Source organism: Salmo salar, chromosome ssa24 (genome assembly GCF_905237065.1).
Source record: "Salmo salar chromosome ssa24, Ssal_v3.1, whole genome shotgun sequence".
NCBI classification, from domain to species: Eukaryota; Metazoa; Chordata; class Actinopteri; order Salmoniformes; family Salmonidae; genus Salmo; species Salmo salar.
Window position 1 is genome coordinate 26,510,180 of NC_059465.1, and position 22,798 is coordinate 26,532,977.

The 22,798-nt window shown below is 47.1% G+C and overlaps 1 protein-coding gene across 2 annotated transcripts in view; it reads left to right on the plus strand.

Annotated features, from left to right (window-relative positions):
- cacna1ba (calcium channel, voltage-dependent, N type, alpha 1B subunit, a) overlaps positions 1-22,798 on the plus strand; it is a 166,166-nt gene that overhangs the window by 139,265 nt on the left and 4,103 nt on the right. Inside the window, exons 30-49 of one of the 2 annotated variants that reach the window (XM_045706959.1) lie at positions 841-1,042; positions 1,870-2,034; positions 2,254-2,364; positions 2,497-2,580; positions 3,678-3,683; positions 4,465-4,581; positions 4,711-4,776; positions 4,948-5,039; positions 6,369-6,519; positions 6,921-7,048; positions 8,325-8,421; positions 11,479-11,584; positions 16,856-16,963; positions 17,447-17,574; positions 17,877-18,046; positions 18,283-18,418; positions 18,622-18,738; positions 20,285-20,323; positions 21,227-21,431; positions 22,484-22,704. In XM_045706959.1, coding sequence (XP_045562915.1) covers positions 841-1,042; positions 1,870-2,034; positions 2,254-2,364; positions 2,497-2,580; positions 3,678-3,683; positions 4,465-4,581; positions 4,711-4,776; positions 4,948-5,039; positions 6,369-6,519; positions 6,921-7,048; positions 8,325-8,421; positions 11,479-11,584; positions 16,856-16,963; positions 17,447-17,574; positions 17,877-18,046; positions 18,283-18,418; positions 18,622-18,738; positions 20,285-20,323; positions 21,227-21,431; positions 22,484-22,704 — 2,449 coding nt within the window. Of the gene's footprint in view, positions 1-840; positions 1,043-1,869; positions 2,035-2,253; positions 2,365-2,496; positions 2,581-3,677; positions 3,684-4,464; positions 4,582-4,710; positions 4,777-4,947; positions 5,040-6,368; positions 6,520-6,920; positions 7,049-7,357; positions 7,455-8,324; positions 8,422-11,478; positions 11,585-16,855; positions 16,964-17,446; positions 17,575-17,876; positions 18,047-18,282; positions 18,419-18,621; positions 18,739-20,284; positions 20,324-21,226; positions 21,432-22,483; positions 22,705-22,798 lie in introns of both variants that reach the window. The other variant, XM_045706958.1, reaches the window with a different exon arrangement.

A 22,798-nucleotide genomic window follows, 5' to 3' on the forward strand; every position in this document is an offset into this window, starting at 1 on the left:
CGATTCAGAGCAATAAAGAAAATGAATAATTTATCTGAGCAAACCAGAAACCTATCAATATCTAAATTCAAACATACTTTAGAGCCACTTAAATATAATAAATTGGAAGGTTGTGCATGACTATGGTAGATGAAGGAACCAATCTATATTTTCAGTGTCACAGTGTTTATCTGGTCAATATGTCAGTTTGTAACAGTGTGTTATATGTGAAAATATGATTGTAACATAAATTGTATTTTAATGTTTAAGGACTTAGTCCGAACGAGGACAAAATGAGAATGAAATAAAATCAAGCAAAGTGTGCCAGCTTGTCGGGTCAGCACACCAGAGAGTGCCTTCTGTGCAATTTCCAGCCTGTCCATAATTCTCCTTCTTATTCCAGCTCCTCTGTCCTCCTCAATTAAATCATTGAATTAGCTATGTTATTAAACAATCCAGTGATTTATGATATGTCAAAATGATGGACTAGTGAGTCCTTTAGGTCATGGGCGAAGTCCATTAAATAAGAGTCAGTCCTCATGACCTGGAGGGCTACGTGGCCAGGCTCTCTCTCAGCCGGGTTTTTACTGTAAGGACCATCTTAACACGGCAGATGAAAATGAACCTTTGTATCAGCAACGTTGAACATTAATCACATGCCTATTACATTTTAACAAAGGCTTTTAATTGCCTATGTCCCTAATTTTAGATATTGAACTTTAAATAGTTTCATCGTTTCCAGTTAGGTTTTAGTCATATTGTAGTTACTGTAGGAAACTTGTCGTAGCAGTTTAACCAAAGCTGACTGTTGTTGTGAGTGGTTCCATATACTGACAGCATGGTTCCTGTGTTCCTCTCCAGTGTTCTGAAGCACTCTGTGGATGCTACCTTTGAGGACCAGGGTCCCAGTCCAGGCTACCGTATAGAGATCTCCATCTTCTACGTGGTCTACTTCGTGGTCTTTCCCTTCTTCTTCGTCAACATCTTTGTGGCCTTGATCATCATTACCTTCCAGGAGCAAGGGGACAAGGCCATGTCAGAGTGCAGCCTGGAGAAAAACGAGGTACAGCACGGGAGAAAACTCACTTTGAAGCAAAGCAATAACAATTCATATTTCTTCCAAGTATACTTTCTCCATTTGTGACGTGCTGGTCATCGGTGCCCTGTGCAGTGCAAAGCTCACTATGCTCTATAGATGTTACCACCCTTACATAATGCTGAGTACTCAGTGCAGGTACAGTCTTTCTCTCACTGCTGCTGCTGTTTTTTATGCTGGGTTCAGTTGTGCGTGTTGAGGCAGTGAGGCTGCAGTGGATTCTGCAGTAGCAACAGATGCAGTACAGCCTCCCAGGTGAGGGCCAGTGTGACAGGTCCACGATTCATTCTGGAGCCCCATCTGTGGTTCCACAGACGGACACCAACCCAGCGAGCCATCCCCTATCCCCCTACTTCATGTCTACCAGGACCCCATTAGGCAACCACAGATAGATATACAGTATCTCCCTCCGTCCCTATTCTGAACTAACACAACAGATACGTCTCCCTGTGTCTGTTTGTATGCTAACCTAACCTGACTCGGCTAACTGGAGCCAGAGCACAGCCAGGAGGAGCTAGCCATGTATCCATCCTCTGGATTCAGACATCTCCTCTGCACATGGCTCTGATAGAATCAGGACTCTCTGCTTGCTGTCTCGTAAGATATGCGTTGTTTTCTTCACAGTATTTCCTTCTGAGTTGATACAGATTCAGTGGTCCTGATGAAGGTAATGGTTGAAAGAGTGATGGATTGACAACTGGTGATTGGTGCTGATGGTCATGATGATGAGGAAATGCATGGCGATTACGAAAGGGAACATTGGACGCATGTAATTCCCGTATCATTCTTTTCAGAGGGCCTGCATTGACTTTGCCATCAACGCCAAGCCACTGACGCGTTACATGCCAGAGAACGTGCAGTCCTTCCAGTACCGGATGTGGAAGTTTGTGGTGTCACCCCCGTTTGAGTACGCCATTATGATCATGATCGCCCTGAACACCGTGGTGCTCATGATGAAGGTTGGTACAGTCCATCTCAGTCACCAAAAAATATAGTAGGATATAACTATGGCCTGGAGTTTTTCCTTGTCTGATCGCGTGGTCAGGAAAAACTCCTACTCACACAGTGTTGATGTTTTAGGAGGTATAGTAGCTATCTGCTTATTAAGTTTCTCGTTCTCTCACACACACTCTTTCTCACTCTCACTCTATCTCACTCCCTCACCCACCCTGCACCAGTTCCATGGAGCTCCAGACTTCTACGAGGCCATGTTGAAGCACTTCAACATCGTCTTCACTGCCCTCTTCTCTCTGGAGTGCATTCTGAAGATCATCGCCTTCGGACCACTGGTGGGTTTAATGTCCTCCTTCCTGTTTATCTGCATGCTATTAATATGGCAAAGGTTATCAATGATTTGAAGTTTATTGAATTCATGCACTGCATGCCTTGAGTTTGTGATATTCAATCCCTTCTCGTTCCAGAACTACCTGAAGGATGCCTGGAACGTGTTTGACTTTGTGACCGTGCTGGGAAGTATAACTGACATCGTGGTCACAGAAATCAATGTAAGCTAAGAATTCAGCAGAGCACACAATGTGCTTCTTCCACCTTCCTCTATATACAATACAATACATGGTAGCCCTTTCCTGCAGTCAAATGACCAGATCGCCCTCTTGTGGCCTCATGGGTGGAAAGTTATTAATATTTTTCATAATTTCATAAATAATCATAAATAATAAACATGTATTTTTCAAAGACCGAAAATCTGGTGTTTCTATGTTAAACGGTTTTGTAACATTTTTGTCATCTGTGGTGTATATAAAGTATTATATTTGGATGCAAACCAAAATTGAATACATTTCAACTCTATATCTGCCATAGTGTCTTGTTTTTAAGCTCGTAACCATTTGTGTGAGGTCTTTTGTTACTTTTGTTTCGAGGTCGATTTGTTTAAGACTTCCAAGAAACACTCTGTGTGGCCCTGATTTATCCCACTGCAGTAAAAGGTTAATAAGGCAGAGTATTGGTAGTTTAGTGACATGCAGAGACATAAGGCTGTATAGACAGTTTGTGTAAACAGAGTGGGCTTGACCTGTACACAGGCTCAGCCCTGATGTGCTGAATAGCCGTCTCAGCAAAGATGGCTTGGCACAGGCCCAGAGGGGGAGAGAGAGAGAAAGAGTTTGTGAACAGAGCTACATGTTAACATTATTGATTCTTCACTGATGCCTGATATGGGCTCTGAGTGAGAACGTGAGACAGTTCAGCTGAGTGCATCAGGGAATGGGATTTGTGTGTATCATTACCATCTCCTAGTCATATTATGAGCAATTCTATGTGAATCATTCAACATGTTTCTGTCAGTCCCTGTAGTACTTTTTAATGTTCTCCTACTGTAGTGATACAATATCTTTATCAGTCCAGTATCCTACAGTATCTGTATCATTGTCCAATGCTCTGACTGATTTAAGTGTGTGTTTTGAGCTTACAGGCTTTGTCATTACTGTTTCTATTTCTCTCTCTTTTCCTTGTTTCTCTCTCTATCTGTCTTTCTTTCTCTCCCTCTCACCCTCTCCCTGTCGCCCTTTCTGCGTTGTCCTCTTGTTGAATGTCTTCACTGATGTGCCCACCATCTGTTACGGCTAAACAACTGCTCTTATAGACTACGGTGAGTGCAGTGGTGTAAAAATACTTTGAAGTACTACTTAAGTTGTTTTTTGGGGTATCTGTACTTTACTATTTATATTTTTGACAACTTTTACTTTTACTACATTCCTAAAGAATATGATGTACTTTTTACTCCATACATTTATCCTGACACCCCAAAGTACTCGTTACATTTTGAATGCTTAGCAGGACAGGAAAATTGACAAATTCATGCACTTATCAAGAGAACATCCCTGGTCATCCTATTGCCTCTGATCTGGTGGACTCACTAACACTTATGCATCGTTTATAAATGATGTCTGAGTGTTGTAGTGTTCCCCTGGCTATCCGTAAATTTAAAAAAAATGAAAATGTGGCTGTCTGTTTTGCTTAATGTAGGGAATTTAAAATTATTTATACTTTTACTTTCAATACTTAAGTATATTTTAGCAATTACATTTAATTTGGATACTTAAGTATATTTAAAACCAAATACTTTTAGACTTTTACTCAAGTAGTATTTTACTGAGTGACTTTCTCTTTTACTTGAGTCATTTTCTATGAAGGTATCTACTTTTACTCAAGTATGACATTTGGGTACTTTTTCCACCACTGGGTGAATGACTACCCCTCCTGTCCCATTGGTTTTTCTCCTCCCAGTCTTTACACAATCTACAGCACTGTGTGTACAGATCTGTGTGGCTGCATTGTTTGGCCTCCTTGTTGTTATGTAGTGATCTGGAGTCATGTTTTGAATGCCTCCAGTGAATGGGCTGTAAGGTTTTTGTCCCCCGGCCCCACAGGACCGGCTTTTGAACCTGAGTTTTCTGAGGCTGTTCAGAGCAGCTCGTCTCATCAAACTACTGAGGCAAGGCTACACCATCCGTATCCTGCTGTGGACCTTCGTCCAGTCCTTTAAGGTGACACACATACAAACACCTGCACACACTGACAAACAGACACACACCCACACACACATACACACCTCACCCACTGTCATGGGCATAATGGTCCCACCCACTCAAGCCTAAAAAATCCTCTACTTCCAGGCCCTGCCCTATGTTTGCCTTCTGATAGCAATGCTGTTCTTCATCTATGCCATCATCGGTATGCAGGTGGGTGCTGCTTCCATTATCTCCTTAAATGTTCCCTCAAAAAAGTTTGATTATACATGTCTACAAACTAATGGTGTAAATTGTGTTTTTTATTGAATAAGAAAATTGTTATGCAATGTAAGGCATTTACTGTCATGATCTGTGGGTATAATTGATCCCTTACTTGTCCAGGTGTTTGGAAACATTGAGCTCAACGAGGACACATCCATCACTCACCACAACAACTTCCGCACTTTTCTTCAGGCTCTCATGCTACTGTTCAGGTATATACATTATTAAATGACCCTGTCCCTGTTTCTCTCCCTCTCTCCTCTCTTCCTCTCTTCCCCTCTCCCTCTCTCCTCTCTCCTCTCTTCCCCTCTCCCTCTCTCCTCTCTTCCCCTCTCCCTCTCTCCTCTCTCCTCTCTTCCTCTCTCCCTCTCTCCTCTCTTCCCCTCTCCTCTCTCCCCTCTCCCTCTCTCCTCTCTTCCCCTCTCCTCTCTTCCCTCTCCCTCTCCCTCTCCCTCTCTCCCTCTCCCTCTACCTCTCTCCTCTCTCCTCTCTCCTCTCTCCCTCTCCCTCTCCCTCTCCCTTTCCCTTTCCCTTTCCCTTTCCCTCTCCCTCTCCCTCTCTCGCTCTCTCCTCTCTCCCCTCTCCCTCTCTCCTCTCTCTCTTCCCCCCTCCCTCTCTCCTCTCTCCTCTCTCCTCTCTCCCTCTCTTCCCCTCTCTCCTCTCTCCTCTCTTCCCCCCTCCCTCTCTCCTCTCTCCTCTCTCCTCTCTTCCCCTCTCTCCTCTCTCCTCTCTCCTCTCTCCTCTCTCCCTCTCCCTCTCCCTTTCCCTTTCCCTTTCCCTCTCCCTTTCCCTCTCCCTCTCTCCCTCTCTCCTCTCTCCCCTCTCCCTCTCTCCTCTCTCTCTTCCCCCTCCCTCTCTCCTCTCTCCTCTCTCCTCTCTCCCTCTCTTCCCCTCTCTCCTCTCTCCTCTCTTCCCCTCTCCCTCTCCCTCTCTCCTCTCCCTCTCTCCTCTCTCCTCTCTCCTCTCTTCCTCTCCCTCTCCCTCTCCCTCCTGTAACTGTAAGCCAGGGTTTCTATATATTCTCTTGTAATTGGTGCATGCAGCAGAGTGGACTGTGTGCTCTGTACTGTGCCAGGCTCCACCCCCCCAGGTCTTCTGGGTAGCGTTGCCTGGGATTGAAAGTGGTCTTGTGTCCTCCTCTCCCACTCTGCCACACCATCCCTTTGTTTTCTCAGGGCCCTCCAGTCCAGATCATCAGGTTTATGATGATAGGTTTATATTAGTCAACTAACTCCAGGAGATTATTTAAACAGCCATCCTGCTCTGGCCTCTTCCCTGTTCTGGCAAGCAGCAGAGTGAGCATGCAGTTTGAATTGCTACTCTGAAGGATCCTCCACCATAGTTGGAACAGGAACTGGGAACGTGTTTTAGTACACTGTGAACATCTCCCAAATTACTCAAAATGTATTTTTTTTATGCTGTATGTCACTATTTCTGTCTGTCTGTCCACTGTCTGTCTGCTGATTTTCTGTCTGTCCATTGTCTGTCCGTTGTCCGTCTGTCCGTCTGTCCGTCTGTCTGTCCACCCCTGTGTTCTCCAGGAGTGCCACAGGGGAGGCGTGGCATGAGATCATGCTGTCGTGTTTGAGTCACAGAGCCTGTGATGAGAGGTCAGGCAACCTGGGGAAGGAGTGTGGCAGCGACTTTGCCTATTTCTACTTTGTGTCCTTCATCTTCCTCTGCTCTTTCCTGGTTAGTACTGATGTCATCCAACATACACACATAACCGTTAGATTTGTGTTGATGTGCAGGACAGGAGGTTGGTGGCACCTTCATTGGGGAGGACATGCTCATGGTAATGACTGACGTGAAATGGTATCAAACACATGGTTTCCATTTGCTCAGTTCCAGCCATTATTATGAGCCGTCCTTCCCTCAGCAGCCTCCACTGATGTGCAGTCTGGTAATAAGTGACGTTAACTTTAGGCAATGATCTGAAACGTAGGATTGGTAGTTACCTAATGTTATGCAAAACTATTTAAATACAAAAAAATGATTTGATTTGACCTAATGTTATGCAAAACTATTTAGCTGTCTATTTTGTTGTCATACTGTGTCTATTCCTATAAATCCTTGTTAAACCTCTCTTCCAGATGCTTAATCTGTTTGTGGCTGTGATCATGGATAACTTTGAATACCTGACTCGAGACTCTTCTATACTGGGGCCTCATCATCTGGATGAGTTCATCCGTGTTTGGGCTGAGTACGACCCTGCTGCCTGGTATGTGTCCCTCCCTCCCTCCCTCCCTCCCTCCCTCCCTCCCTCCCTCCCTCCCTCCCTCCCTCCCTCATCTGGCTGGCTGGGGCTCCTACTGTATCTCACCCAGTCAGAGTGGAATCTAGTATTACTGCTACTAGTATGGAGGGGACTGACTGACACTGCCTGACACTTTGTGACTTTCTGACAATCCTCTATGTAGATGGTATGATAGCATACTTCCTAGTACGCAGTCAGCCCTCTGATTATCATTGTTCTCTTGAAGCTGTCCTGAAGTTGTTGTTTTTATATATCTGCTTGTTCTTTTTGCAGCGGACGGATTCGCTATAACGATATGTACAACTTGTTACGAATTATCTCACCCCCCCTTGGCTTAGGGAAGAACTGCCCTAATAGGGTAGCATACAAGGTTAGCAACCCCAGAACATTTCCTCCACAAGGGTGCTTTGCGTTCCTATGCCAAGAGACAAAACTGAATGGCTGTGCACCAATGACTCACCTACACACTAGCACCTGCCCTTCTAGACTGACTGGCTTTGGTTAATGATGCCGGACAGGAAACAAAGCTTTCAAAGCCCCAACTTTGCCTGACATTGGAATCCCTACGCAATGCCTACTTTCTATATGGTAGGTTGAGGTATAAAGTGAAAACATTCTGATCTGTACCTGGACCGTCTCCAATCTATGTACAGTTAGATTAAACATTAATCACTGATGTTTAGTCCCAAATTGATCATTTGATTCAGATCTTGAAAACATCTGAATTGGATCCACATATTTACATATGGTAATGTGTTTTTGGGATCCTAGAGGTTAAACGTTGTAAAGAGAAGGTAAGGCTTTAATTAATTCTGGCATTGATACCTTTGTTTCCGTGCTCTTGGTGAACCCCCTCCCCTTTGGATGTCTCTCAGCATGCGGAAGCAGACATCCTCACTACGTACGATGCTGTCATTCTCTCCCCATTAGCATCCTGTGTGTTCTGCTTCTCACTACAGACTCACTCTTCCATTCCATGTCTCCCCTCAGGGATCTGAGCAGCTCACTTCTTCCTGAGCTGAGTTTACCACCGCACTGATGCATCCCTGGTCCACCGTGGCCAAAGATGGCATCCATCTCCATGTCACTACTGGAAATCTAAATAACACAGATTTCTGTTTTTGTTTTTTCCTTTTCATTTTGGTTTATTTTGTATTTATTTTTTCCTTTGTGTTCCTCTCCTCCTTCTCTAACTTCCCTATCCTTCGATATTTGTTTTTTTGTTTCCTACTCTGTGAAGTGGCCGTATCAAGTACCTCGATATGTATCAGATACTCCTCCACATGTCCCCACCCTTAGGTTTGGGAAAGAAATGTCCGCCAAGAGTCGCCTACAAGGTAGCCACTCCCTCTGCTTGAACTGTCTTCCCATTGGCTTAACCTCCTGCCAATCTCTGTGCTCTGCAGTGTTCTCTTGTTTCTTTGGTTTGTTTTGCTAGCGCTCTGATCTTTTTGGTGTAGCCCCCAACCTCCCTCCCCCTCTTTCTTTGGGCATAGCTACTTTCTTTGGAGCAAGCTCAGCTGGTGTGGTGATGTCCACTAAAAGCAGAGAGAAACAGTAGACCATGAGCTACATACAGTATCAACACTATGTGAAAGCTTGTTACTAAGCATTTAGTTACATTTACAGTAGTAGGTGTTAAACTCCTAAAATGTGGATAATAAATCAAATAAGAATCATAAGATTTCATATAATCCATTCTCTGTCATTTAATACATCCAGCACAGCAGACATGCACAGATTAATAATTGGAATAATATGTACAGTCGTGGCCAAAAATTTTGAGAATGACACAAATATTAATTTTCACAAAGTCTGCTGCCTCAGTTTGTATGATGGCAATTTGCATATACTCCAGAATGTTATGAAGAGTGATCAGATGAATTGCAATTAATTGCAAAGTCCCTCTTTGCCATGCAAATTAACTGAATCCCCCAAAAACATTTCCACTGCATTTCAGCCCTGCCACAAAAGGACCAGCTGACATCATGTCAGTGATTCTCTCGTTAACACAGGTGTGAGTGTTGACAAGAACAAGGCTGGAGATCACTCTGTCATGCTGATTGAGTTCGAATAACAGACTGGAAGCTTCAAAAGGAGGGTGGTGCTTGGAATCATTGTTCTTCCTCTGTAAATCATGGTTACCTGCAAGGAAACACGTGCCGTCATCATTGCTTTGCAAAAAAAAGAGGCTTCATAGGCAAGGATTTTGCTGCCAGTAAGATTGCACCTAAATCAACCATTTATCGGATCATCAAGAACTTCAAGGAGAGCGGTTCAATTGTTGTGAAGAAGGCTTCAGGGCGCCCAAGAAAGTCCAGCAAGTGCCAGGACCATCTTCTAAAGTTGATTCAGCTACGGGATCGGGGCACCACCAGTACAGAGCTTGCTCAGGAATGGCAGCAGGCGGGTGTGAGTGCATCTGTACGCACAGTGAGGCAAAGACTTTTGGAGGAGGGTCTGGTGTCAAGAAGGGCAGCAAAGAACCCCTTCTCTCCAGGAAAAACATCAATCACAGACTGATATTCTGCAAAAGGTACAGCGATTGGACTGCTGAGGACTGGGGTAAAGTCATTTTCTCTGATGAATCCCCTTTCCGATTGTTTGGGGCATCCGGAATGAGCGCTACCATCAGTCCTGTGTCATGCCAACAGTAAAGCATCCTGAGACCATTCATGTGTGAGTTTGCTTCTCAGCCAAGGGAGTGGGCTCACTCACAATTTTGCCTAAGAACACACCCATGAATAACGAATGGTACCAACACATCCTCCAAGAGCAACTTCTCCCAACCATCCAGGAACAGTTTGGTGATGAACAATGCCTTTTCCAGCATGATGGAGCACCTTGCCATAAGACAAAAGTGATAACTAAGTGGCTCAGGGAACAAAACATCTATATTTTGGGTCCATGGCCAGGAAACTCCCCAGACCTTAATCCCATTGAGAACTTGTGGTCAATCCTCAAGAGGCGGGTGGACAAACAAAAACCCACAAATTCTGACAAACTCAAAGCATCGATTATGCAAGAATGGGCTGTCATCAGTCAGGATGTGGCCCAGAAGTTCATTGACAGCATGCCAGGGCGGATTGCAGAGGTCTTGAAAAAGAAGGGTCAACACTGCAAATATTGACTCTTTGCAACAACTTCATGTAATTGTCAATAAAAGCCTTTGACACGTATGAAATGCTTGTAATTATACTTCAGTATTCCATAGTAACATCTGACAAAAATATCTAAAGACACTGAAGCAACAAACTTTGTGGAAATTAATATTTGTGTCATTCTCAAAACTTTTGGCCACGACTGTATATGTTATTTTACAATGCATACAAAAAGTTATATTAGACCAATCGATCACTGTCCCCAGACAATTTCAATCATGTATCAATCAATATACAGTCTTATTTGAAAGGGGTTTAGTATTGCTCTCCCTCTCCCTTACCTTATTTTAGTCAATCCCCTGAGCTGTGTGCCTACTGAGGATTTTTGTCTTGCCAGTGTGTGTGGCTTCTATGTGTTTTACTCCCTCTGTTTCTATCTCTTATTCTCTCTCATCCTGTCTTTCATCTCTACTTTCTCTCTATCGATGGGTGTTCCCATGTGTGGGTAGGTGTGTTTGTCTCACCCCTCCTCTCCTCTCTCATTCTGACTTGGATCAGCCTTACTTTTGCACTGCCTCTGATAGTAGGTGAATGCTTTTTGTGTTCAGGGGAGCTCAACTCTACCACAATAGCTTAAATATCAAACATAGTGCTATGTATGCATGTAGTGGTGTAGTTATCATCCCTTTGATAAGCAGTTCAGGTTATTCTGAATGGACTGTGTGTGACACCTGGTTTTTCTGTAGATGCTAGGTCTTAGTCCTCAAGATGTTTTTGACTTGAGCAGGACTGATGATTTTTTAACTCAGTTTATGATTGTTAGGAGGCAACCACAGAGTCGAGCTCCTGAGATCTTTGAGGCACTTCCATGGTTATGCGTACATGCCTTTTCTCACCATTATTTTGATCAATGTCAGTCTTGCACCGGTGCACTTTGACTTGCAGCATAGTGCATACTGTAGCCAATAGCAGTGAATGTCAATGTTTAGTTTGTTTCCTTGTTGTACTAGTTGAGAAAGCGTTTTGTGTGCTGTAGTTAAATTATCCCGACCAAATCCTAAAACTTTCCATATGATTAATTTACAAGACCAAATCTGAAGAACAAACAGTCACATCTTATTGTATTGTTGAAATAAAAGCATGGTAAAGCACGCAATTTACTCTAAATGAGTCCTCTGTGAATATTACCAGCAGCACACAGACTTGTTTCTCCTGATTGGCCAATGGTCTGGCTGAAGTGTTAACAGTAAAAGTGTTTTCTAACCTTCTCCTCCATCCACACACTCTCTCCAGCGGCTAGTCAAGATGAACATGCCCATCGCTGATGACAACACAGTCCACTTCACCTCCACACTCATGGCCCTGATCCGGACGGCCCTGGAGATCAAACTGGCCTCAGGTGAGACTGCTCTGTCCCCTCTCTCTCCCTGTCCTCTGCCCTCTCCGCTCTCGCCTGTCCCCTATCTTTCCCTATTCTCTTCCCCTCTCCCTTCTCCCCTGTCCTCTCTCTCTTCCTATCCTCTGTCCCCTCCCCTGTCTCTTCTCTCTCCCTCTCCCCTGTCCCCTCTCTCTCCCTATCCTCTGCCCCCTCCCCCTTCCCCTGTTCCCCCTCTCTCCCTCCTCCCTGTCCCCCTCCTCTGTTCCCTCTCCCTCCCTATCCTGTGCCCCCTCTTGCCTGTCCACTCACCCCTCTCTTCTCTCCCTCCCTATCCCTGCCCTGTCAGCTGCTGGGTGTCTGCTAAAATTCCACTGCCCAACACTCTTGGAATGTGTGATACATGATAAGAGTGGTGCATACTGTGCCTCTGGAATCTATCCTTCACTTTTAATGAGGTTAACTTGATTAGATCCCTACAAATCAGCTGGGCTAGACAATCTGGACCCTCTCTTTCTAAAATGATCAGCCGAAATTGTTGCAACCCCTATTACTAGCCTTTTCAACCTCTCGTTCGTATCATCTGAGATCCCCAAAGATTGGAAAGCTGCCACGGTCATCCCCCTCTTCAAAGGGGGAGACACTCTAGACCCAAACTGCTACATACCTATATCCATCCTGCCCTGCCTTTCTAAAATCTTCGAAAGCCAAGTTAACAAACAGATCACCAACCATTTTGAATCCCATCGTACCTTCTCCACGAAGCAATCTGGTTTCCGAGCTGGTTATGGGTGCACCTCAGCCACGCTCAAGGTCCTAAACAATATCATAACCGCCATCGATAAAAGACAGTACTGAGCAGCCATCGTCATCGACCTGGCCAAGGATTTCGACTCTGTCAATCACTGCATTCTTATCGGCAGACTCAATAGCCTTGGTTTCTCAAATGACTGCCACGCCTGGTTCACCAACTACTTCTCAGACAGAGTTCAGTGTGTCAAATCGGGGGGGCTGTTGTCCGGACCGCTGGCAGTCTCTATGGGGGTGCCACAGGGTCCAATTCCCGGGCCGACTCTTTTCTCTGTATATATCAATGATGTCGCTCTTGCTGCTGGTGATTCTCTGATCCACCTCTACACAGACGACACCATTCTGTATACATCTGGCCCTTCTTTGGACACTGTGTTAACAAACCTCCAAACGAGCTTCAATGCCATACAACACTCTTTCCGTGGCCTCCTACTGCTTTTAAATGCTAGTAAAACTAAATGCATGCTCTTCAACTGATTGTTGCCCGCACCCTCCCACCCGACTAGCATCACTACTCTGGACGGTTCTGACTTAGAATATGTGGACAATTACAAATACCTAGGTGTCTGGTTAGACTGTAAACTCTCCTTCCAGACTCACATTAAGCATCTCCAATCCAAAATTAAATCTAGAATTGGCTTCCTATATCGCAAACAAAGCCTCCTTCACTCATGCTGCCAAACATACCCTCGGAAAAGTGACTATCCTACCGATCCTTGACTTCGGCGATGTTATTTACAAAATAGCCTCCAACACTCTACTCAGCAAACTGGATGTAGTCTATCACAGTGCCATCTGTTTTGTCACCAAAGCCCCATATACTACCCACCACTGCGACCTGTATGCCCTCATCGGCTGGCCCTCGTCGCCAAACCCACTGGATTCAGGTCATCTATAAGTCTATGCTAGGTAAAGCCCCGCCTTATCTCAGCTCACTGGTCAGCATAGCAACACCCACCCGTAGCACATGCTCCAGCAGGTATATCTCACTGGTCATCCCCAAAGCCAACACTTCCTTTGGCCGCCTTTCCTTCCAGTTCTCTGCTGCCAATTACTGGAACGAATCTTATATATGTCTTATATCTCCCTCTCTAACTTTAAACATCAGCTGTCAGAACAGCTTACCGATCACTGTACCTGTACATAGCCCATCTGTAAATAGCACACCTAACTACCTCATCCCCATATTGTTATTTATTTTTGCTCTTTTGCAACCCAATATCTCTACTTGCACATCATCATCTGCACATCTATCACTCCAGTGTTAACGCTAAATTGTAATTATTTCTCCTCTATGGCCTATTTATTCCCTTACCTCCCTAATCTTCTACATTTGCACACACTGCACATTGTCACAAAATCCTTCGTTGTGTTGCAGGGAAGACCAAAATGCAGCGGAGTTGTGGATACTCATATTTTAATTAACAAAAAAAGAGTAAAGCATCCACTTGACAAAACAATAAATGATACCCACAACACTAAACAGTTTTGCAGGCTCACCAACGCAGTGCAAAAACAACTACCCACAAAACCAAGTGACAAACATACTCCTACATATATGACTCCCAATCAGGAACAACGATCCCCAGCTGTTCCTGATCAGGAGTCACAAGACCAACACAGAACAATCACACACACACAAGATTGCCACGTCCTGACCCCAAAACTACTACAACAGCTCCATCTGCTGGTCAGGACGTGACAGTACCCCCCCCTCAAGGTGCAGACCCCGGAATGCACCTAACACCACAAAACACCAACAAACAAAATCCCCAACAAAACCCATAAACAATAACCCCTAAACAATAAGGGAGGGAAGGGAGGGTGGCTGCCGTCAACGACGGCACTGTGCTACACCCTCCCTCCCCAACCCACCTATCCTGGGGGTGGCTCAGGTGCAGGACGTGGACCTTGCTCCACCCTCGGCGTCGCCCACTTCGGTGGCGCCGATAGCTGTGCCAGGCAGACGGGCCCCTCGGGCTGGGCCGGGGGACAGGAGGGCCCCTCGGGCTGGGCCGGGGGACAGGAGGGCCCCTCGGGCTGGGCCGGGGGACAGGAGGGCCCCTCGGGCTGGGCCGGGGGACAGGAGGGCCCCTCGGGCTGGGCCGGGGGACAGGAGGGCCCCTCGGGCTGGGCCGGGGGACAGGAGGGCCCCTCGGGCTGGGCTGGAGGGCAGGAGGGCCCCTCGGGCTGGGCCAGCGGGCAGGAGGGCCCCTCGGGCTGGGCCGGAGGGCAGGAGGGCCCCTCGGGCTGGGCCGGAGGGCCGGAGGGCAGGAGGGCCCCTCGGGCTGGGCCGGAGGGCAGGAGGGCCCCTCGGGCTGGGCCGGAGGGCAGGAGGGCCCCTCGGGCTGGGCCGGAGGGCCCCTCGGGCTGGGCCGGAGGGCAGGAGGGCCACTCCGGCAGTTCAGGGCAGTCTGGCCTCTCCGGCAGTTCAGCGCAGTCTGGCTGTTGACTGGCGGGCAGCTCAGTCAACAGTCGTCGGAGCTGCCCGCCAGTCAACAGTCGTCGGAGCTGCCCGCCAGTCAACAGTCGTCGGAGCTGCCCGCCAGTCAACAGTCGTCGGAGCTGCCCGCCAGTCAACAGTCGCCGGAGTGGCCAGACTGCGCTGAACTGCCGGAGTGGCCAGACTGCTCTGAACTGCCGGAGTGGCCAGACTGCTCTGAACTGCCGGAGTGGCCAGACTGCGCTGAACTGCCGGAGTGGCCAGACTGCGCTGAACTGCCGGAGTGGCCAGACTGCGCTGAACTGCCGGAGTGGCCAGACTGCCACGAGCTGCCGGAGTGGCCCTCCTGTCCTCCGGCCCAGCCCGAGGGGCCCTCCTGTCCTCCGGCCCAGCCCGAGGGGCCCTCCTGTCCTCCGGCCCAGCCCGAGGGGCCCTCCTGTCCTCCGGCCCAGCCCGAGGGGCCCTCCTGTCCTCCGGCCCAGCCCGAGGGGCCCTCCTGTCCTCCGGCCCAGCCCAAGGGGCCCGTCTGCCTGGCGCAGAGGTCAACAGCCAGACTGCGCTGAACTGCCGGAGAGGCCAGACTGCCCTGAACTGCCGGAGTGGCCCTCCTGCCCTCCGGCCCAGCCCGAGGGGCCCTCCGGCCCAGCCCGAGGGGCCCTCCTGCCCTCCGGCCCAGCCCGAGGGGCCCTCCTGCCCTCCGGCCCAGCCCGAGGGGCCCTCCTGCCCTCCGGCCCTCCGGCCCAGCCCGAGGGGCCCTCCTGCCCTCCGGCCCAGCCCGAGGGGCCCTCCTGCCCGCTGGCCCAGCCCGAGGGGCCCGTCTGCCTGGCACAGCTATCGGCGCCACCGAAGTGGGCGACGCCGAGGGTGGAGCAAGGTCCACGTCCTGCACCTGAGCCACCCCCAGGATAGGTGGGTTGGGGAGGGAGGGTGTAGCACAGTGCCGTCGTTGACGGCAGCCACCCTCCCTTCCCTCCCTTATTGTTTAGGGGTTATTGTTTATGGATTTTGTTTGTTGGTGTTTTTTTTGTTAGGTGCATTCCGGGGTCTGCACCTTGAGGGGGGGGTACTGTCACGTCCTGACCAGCAGATGGAACTGTTGTATTAGTTTTGGGGTCAGGACGTGGCAGTCTTGTGTGTGATTGTTCTGTGTTGGTCTTGTGACTCCTGATCAGGAACAGCTGGGGATCGTTGTTCCTGATTGGGAGTCATATATGTAGGAGTATGTTTGTCACTTGGTTTTGTGGGTAGTTGTTTTTGCACTGCGTTGGTGAGCCTGCAAAACTGTTTAGTGTTGTGGTTATCATTTATTGTTTTGTCAAGTGGATGCTTTACTCTTTTTTTGTTAATTAAAATATGAGTATCCTCAACTCCGCTGCATTTTGGTCTTCCCTGCAACACAACGAAGGATTTTGTGACACACATACATTTTTTCTATTGTGTTATTGACTGTACGTTTGTTTATGTGTAACTCTGTGTTGTTGTTTTTGTTGCACTGCTTTGCTTTATTTTGGCCAGGTCGCAGTTGTAATTGAGAACTTGTTTCTCACCTGGCCTACCTGGTTAAATAAAGGTGAAATAAAAATAAAAGAGGCAATGCATTCTAACTCAAGCTAAAAACATGAGTTGTAAATGTAAAATGTAGCTTGTTGTCTTGACAGACAGACAGACAGACAGATTGACGGACGTTATGTCCCCTGGATGTGTAGCAGGTGCAAATGCTGCTTGTTTGTTGCTTACAGAGGGGTTTGCATTAGTAGATTTGGGTCCCATTTGGTCTCATTAGCTACTCTGCGGTGGGCTTTGTGTTTAGGGCCTGCAGAGTGAAGGATGGCATAGTACATTATGCTTTTCTCTAGCTTCACTGCTCGCTGCCGCTTTTAATGAGCTATTCTCTATTCTCTGTCTGCTTCACCTCCACAAAGACTCTAAAAACTCATGTTTACTTTCCTGTCTTTGTTGCTTGATGCTGTACTTCTTGAAATAGATCATTGTGTTTATTTGATGCTAGAAGATTCTATTTTCACTTGTAATCTTCTCTTCAGGGATGGTTGCCCAGCGTCTCTCTGATGCTGAACTGAAGAAAGAGCTCTCCCAGGTTTGGCCAAGCCTCTCACAGAAGACTATGGATCTGTTGGTGACACCACACAAACGTAAGCACATCTGCATGGCAGTCCTTTCGGAACCTTGTCACTGATCCTTGTCACTGATATATTTCATCTTTACAAAAAGGATACTTGGAGTGTATCTTTTCATGCTACATCTTAAAGTGGCAAGCCTCAGACTCCTCACTCTGAAACAATATTACACATAGGTTGCCATAACAACCAGAACCCTTGCTCTTACTTTGCCATTTGTTAAGATTCTAGTTGTTGGCTTTGTCTCCACTGACATCTTGTGGCAGGATCTAAGTATCTCACCTGAGAACAATGATATTCCAGACAGATGCTCCTTCTCTCAAGCCTGGCATGCACCAGATTTCTTCAAACAGCTAAATCACTCTTTGTTACAAGTGATACCTTTGGCTTGACTGAATTGTATTGGAGATTAAGTGGCATCAAAGGGTTTGGATGAGACCAATAGAGATGGATGAGAAAGCAGGTTTCCTCACCCACTCCTCTCTGTCTCTCTTTCAGCCAATGAGCTTACTGTTGGGAAGGTGTATGCAGCCCTGATGATCTTTGACTACTACAAGCAGAACCGAGCCAAGAGGCTCAAGGAACAGCAACAGCAGCAGCAGCAACAGAATGCTACTGGCTCCCAGGTAGCGCACGCACGCACGCACAGACAGACAGACAGACAGACAGACAGACAGACAGACAGACAGACAGACAGACAGACAGACAGACAGACAGACAGACAGACAGACAGACAGACAGACATTTTTACTGATACCCAGGAGTCATAAATCCCCCCCATGAAAATGTTTTTAACATGTCCTGCCAAAAACCAATATGCTGATTCAAATTTTCAAGTTTTGATTGATAATATTCTGAAGGTAGAGAACTGGATCAATATTGTGCAGTATGTTCAGTATACCAGCATCTTGCCGTCTTTCATCCACAGGGAAAGGTGGGGGCTCTGTTTAAACCAATACTGCCCCTGACTCACAAGCAGGAGAAAGTGAAGGAGAAGGCCATGACCAACGTGGAGCCTCCCTGTGAGCTACTGCCTCAGCCCCAGTCTCAGGCCCTACCTAGACCCAGCTCCACCCTGCTCAACAACGGAGGCACACTGTGAGTTCACTAACATACAGCCAGTGGCCATGTCTCTCTGGTCTTGGGATAAAACACTATAATACTTTATCATTTTAAAGCTTTTAACTTTAAAACAATCAGTTGATAGTTCTTTGACCGGACTTCCTGGAAAACAGTGGCAAATGTAACTGAGTGGAGTGGACTATCCTGGCAAAAAGATTAAATAATAATAGAATGACAATAACATCTTCATCTGTTTATGTCTAATAATTCAGGCCAGGCCATGACGGCACCATGAAAGGATCATCCTCCTGGGTGTCAGAGAAGTCTAGAGAGGTCCACAGACCCAGGATTAAGACACCTGTCCAAAGGGGCCAGTCTGAGGATGTCCCAAACCTAACCATCCCCCAGGTACTGTAGCCAGGCCAGACTGCCCTCTGCTTTATTACACACATGAACATCATGGCCTGCTACCTGCATTTTCTTTCCTGATGTATCTGTTCGCAGTACTTTACTTGACTGGATGTACTTATCTCTGTGCAAGCACTTATCTGTGTGTGTGCATGCGTGCATTCATGTATGTGTACGTACGTATGTGTGTGTATGTCCCTCAGGAGTCAGTGGAGATGAGGAAGATGGACACCAGTTGCAGCACAGTGCCTGGTCCTGGGTCTGGACTGGAGAGCCAGGGAAGAGCTGTGTCCATGCCCCGCCTCAATGCAGAGCTGCAGGTACAAACACACACACACACACACACACACACATCATTTGTGAAGCACAGCAGATGCCCCATGCCATAACTAAACTCTCTTAGGGAAAGCATGGTTGCATGGTGTTTCTCATTGGCTATACTGCGGGTAGATTACTATGGTCAGGTTGCCATCGCTATGGGGGGGGGGGGGGTTGAATTTCATTCAATATTACTGCAGTATAACTGCTGAAAGAAAATGTATCCTTCAATTCGTCCCAAGAAATATAATCAGCTCCTCATTTCCTGAGTGATATTGATGTTAATCGATTGTTGTGTTTAAGTGCATTCCTTTCAGGTTAGAATGGATGTGTGTTGATCCTACTTTTAGTGCACAGAAGAAGTCCTGGACAATTTGATTAGAGCCTGGCAGACCGCCAGCTATTTGTCCCGTATCGTTTTTCCTCTGCTGCCAACTGATTATAGTGGCTCAAAATGGATGGGTGTAGAAAATGAGGGGTGATCCCTCATGCGTTCAGGGAGGAAGAGAGTAATCATGTTACTATAGGATAGAGAATGTAAAGAGGGATCATTTTTCTCACCTCTTCTAAGGGCAGGAAATCCTTCAACAATACAATTAGAGATGGCCTTTCTGAGATGGCTTGCTATTGTTAGAGTGAAATGGGGAGGCATGTACCCTGAACTCTACCCTGAAACAGATGATGGATTTACCTCTGTCTCCGGCTTGGTTTTCCATCGCTTAATTACATTCTTTCCCTTCCTTTTTGGGGTAATGCCTCATTTCCCTCTCCCTGGCGATGCCAGCACGATCAGGGCCGTAAATCTCCCAGCATGCCTCCACCTCCTCAACATCCTCTTTGTGCACTAGTGACATGTGACACCCAGGGCAGACATGAACCCTCACATGAAGCCTCTCGAAGAGGGAAAATGCCCCTTGTTTCATTTTCAAAGAAGCCCAGTGAGAAGCTAAGCCCAAATCCTTTTAAACTGGAGTGCTGGATGATAAGAGCCTGTACTTGTTGATTTAGTGGTTTCAGCACCTTTTAATATGTATGAAACCCTTTTGATTCCCTAGATGCAGCTCTGGCCCATAGACTTGCCCCACCTGGCTCTCTGCCAGGTCAGTAGCTTGGCTCACAAGAACAAAAGCTAAAGAGTCAGATATGTTTTCTAGGATATCTCACTATTAATGGTCAAGGGGTTATTGAGTATCAAAAGACATAGAGACATGGGGGAGTTCTGTCTGCTTGGAATGGGTAATTCTGTCTTATTGCCAGGTGCTGAAACACACAATGAGATATCACCTTCCTTTAAAAAGAGCATACTGAAAGCCAGATTCCCCCGGTGGCCATTTAAACATAATGATGTCATATTTACAAGCGGATCATTTATTTTTAATCAGCATGTTAAGACACCTGTCATTTTCCTGCTGCTTCTCCTTTATTCTTCTCCTAACTGTTCAATGTCACCTCTCTCCGTCCACCCTCCTATTGTCTCCTGTCTCTCTGGCCTGATGCTTTCCCATGGACCTCTCCTCTTCCTCCTCCTCCACCTGTGCTGTGTGACAGAGGAGCAAGTCGCGCCACTCCCCGGGGACCCTGCTGGCAGTACGTAGCCCTGTCTCCTCTCCCTCATTATCTCCTCTGCACCTCCTCTACTTTGTTTGTTGATCCCAATGTACTAGTATGTGTTAAACTGAATTCTATTTAGTATTAACTGGCCGCGCAGGTGTGTAAAATGGTAGGTTCTGCAAGCATATGATTGTACAGTGTTTGACACTAGGTAGGACATTAACAACCCAGTATACATGTGTGTTCTATCATATACAATGTGGGGGATATACTGTGTGATTTTAGGATGAGAGTTAAGCTCACTGTAAAACTGTAAATCAAAGGTCTAGCCAGGTACAGTGTCTCGTCGAGGAGACTCTTCCTTTGATCATTCTGTGGGGACTGTACAACACTCATTAAAACACAGCTGCTGATGCCAAGCTGCTCTTAGATACCAAGCCCATGGAGTTTGTCAGTAGTAAACTAGTGATCTGATGGAGCTGTTTTGGAGAGAGAATGGTATGCTGCTACAGGTGGAAACTGCCTCAATTTCCTCTTTAATGCTATTTTCCTCAAGCATGCATCTAAGACTTAGGGAAATTGGTAGTCGTGTCTATGATTTTACCAACAATAATCTAGGTAGGCTGCTATGTTTTTGAGGACAGTGAAAATGTAAGTAGTATCTTTTGCAGCAAGGCTCTGCAGGACAGATGTATCTCCACTAGGTGGAAATGGTGTTTCACAATGGAGTCAGAGAGCTGTAGAATACACCAGCGGAGGCTGGTGGGACAAGCTATAGGAGGACGGGCTCATTTTAATCCCTATTCCTTACGGACTAGTCAGTGATGCCCATTCCTCATGGACTAATCAGTGATCCCTATTCCTCATGGACTAGTCAGTGATCCTGATTCTTCATGGACAAGTCAGTGATCCCCACCTATTCCTATTGGTGCCACACAGCCTGTTCCTGACTGCAGCCCAATGAAACGCTCTGCGTCCACCCACGCCCCCCAGCGCCCCCAGGAGGTGAACCTGCATGAACACACCCTGGAGAGGCCCAGCACCGAAGAAAGGCGTCACCATCACCGCCACCACCACCGCTGCCACCACCACCGAGAGAGGGACAAGAAGCAGCGGTCACTGGACAGGACGCCAAGCACCATTGGTTAGTGCACAGACACACGCTATAAACACATCTTTTTAATGTGCAATTACAGGGATCTCTTTGTCATTGAAGTTACAGGGTGTTATATGTTATACGAGTGATGCCAATACCCTGATTACAAAATGTGGGTATTTAACCATAAAGAACTGCAGCCCACTGTTCCCCCAGTGTTACTAGAATGTATAGCCCTCTCTGCCTCTCTTCCTCACTGCCGTACTGCCTCTCTTCCTCACTGCCGTACTGCCTCTCTTCCTTATTGCCTTACTGCCTCTCTTCCTCACTTCCTTGCTGTCTCTCTTCCTCACTGCCTTACTGCCTCTCTTCCTCACTGCCTCTCTTTCTCACTGCCTCTCTTCCTTGCTGCCTTACGGTCTCGCTGCCTCACTGCCTCACTGCCTTCCATCCAGTCAAAGTGTGAGAAGCAGACCACAGCCCAGCTGGCTGGGGTTCATCTGTTATAAAGATCAGCACTATACTCAATGGAGGCATCGTTCAGGCCTGGGTGTTACAGTGGAGCTCTGCAGCTGATCTTTATTACACAGATAAAAGGGACTGACAGACCAAAGGCTACCCAATAACCTGATAATTTATGGGCACCTCTTGTCTTAGCAGGGTAATGCTGTGGAGAGGATCATTTTTAGGGAAGAAAAGCCTGCTAGTAGTCTGTCCTTTATACACATTTAAGAATCTTCTGTTTCAGAGTGAGGTAAAGAATGGGCGCAATCAGCTGTTTAATTGGGAATTCAGAGGTGGAGGTGGTTTAGGGTTGGGTTAGGTTGAGGCCAGGATTGAACATAGGCTAGGGTTGGAGTTAGGATTATGCCAAAATTGGGGTAATGCTAAGATTAGGATTGGGCCAGGTTTGACCACATCCAACCCACATCCAAGCCTAAACCTAGTCTCAACCACAACTTCAACCCTAACTCTAGCTTCATGTCAACATCCTGGTTCAATCTTAACCCTGGCCTAACGCTAACTCTAGCTTCATGTCAACATCCCGGTTCAATCTTAACCCTGGCCTAACACTAACCCTGGTTTGTATTTCCACTAAGGTGCACCAGGTGACCCGGCTGCAGAGCCCTCGTCTAGAGACAGGGTGCAGGACCGCGGCCGCTCCCATGAGAGGAAGAACCACTCGACGGCGGGGGAGAAGCAGCGCTACTACTCTTGCGATCGCTACAGCAGCAGGGAACACTGCCACACCACCAAATCTGCCACCACTAGCTGTGCCACCTCCCCCAGCGAGGTGCAGGAACCCAGCATCAACAAGCAGGTGGGAGGGCATGGTCAGGGTAGGATGGGATATGGGCAGGGCAGGAAACAGTATGCGTCTGGCAGGGTGGGGCATGGTATGATATGGGCAGGGC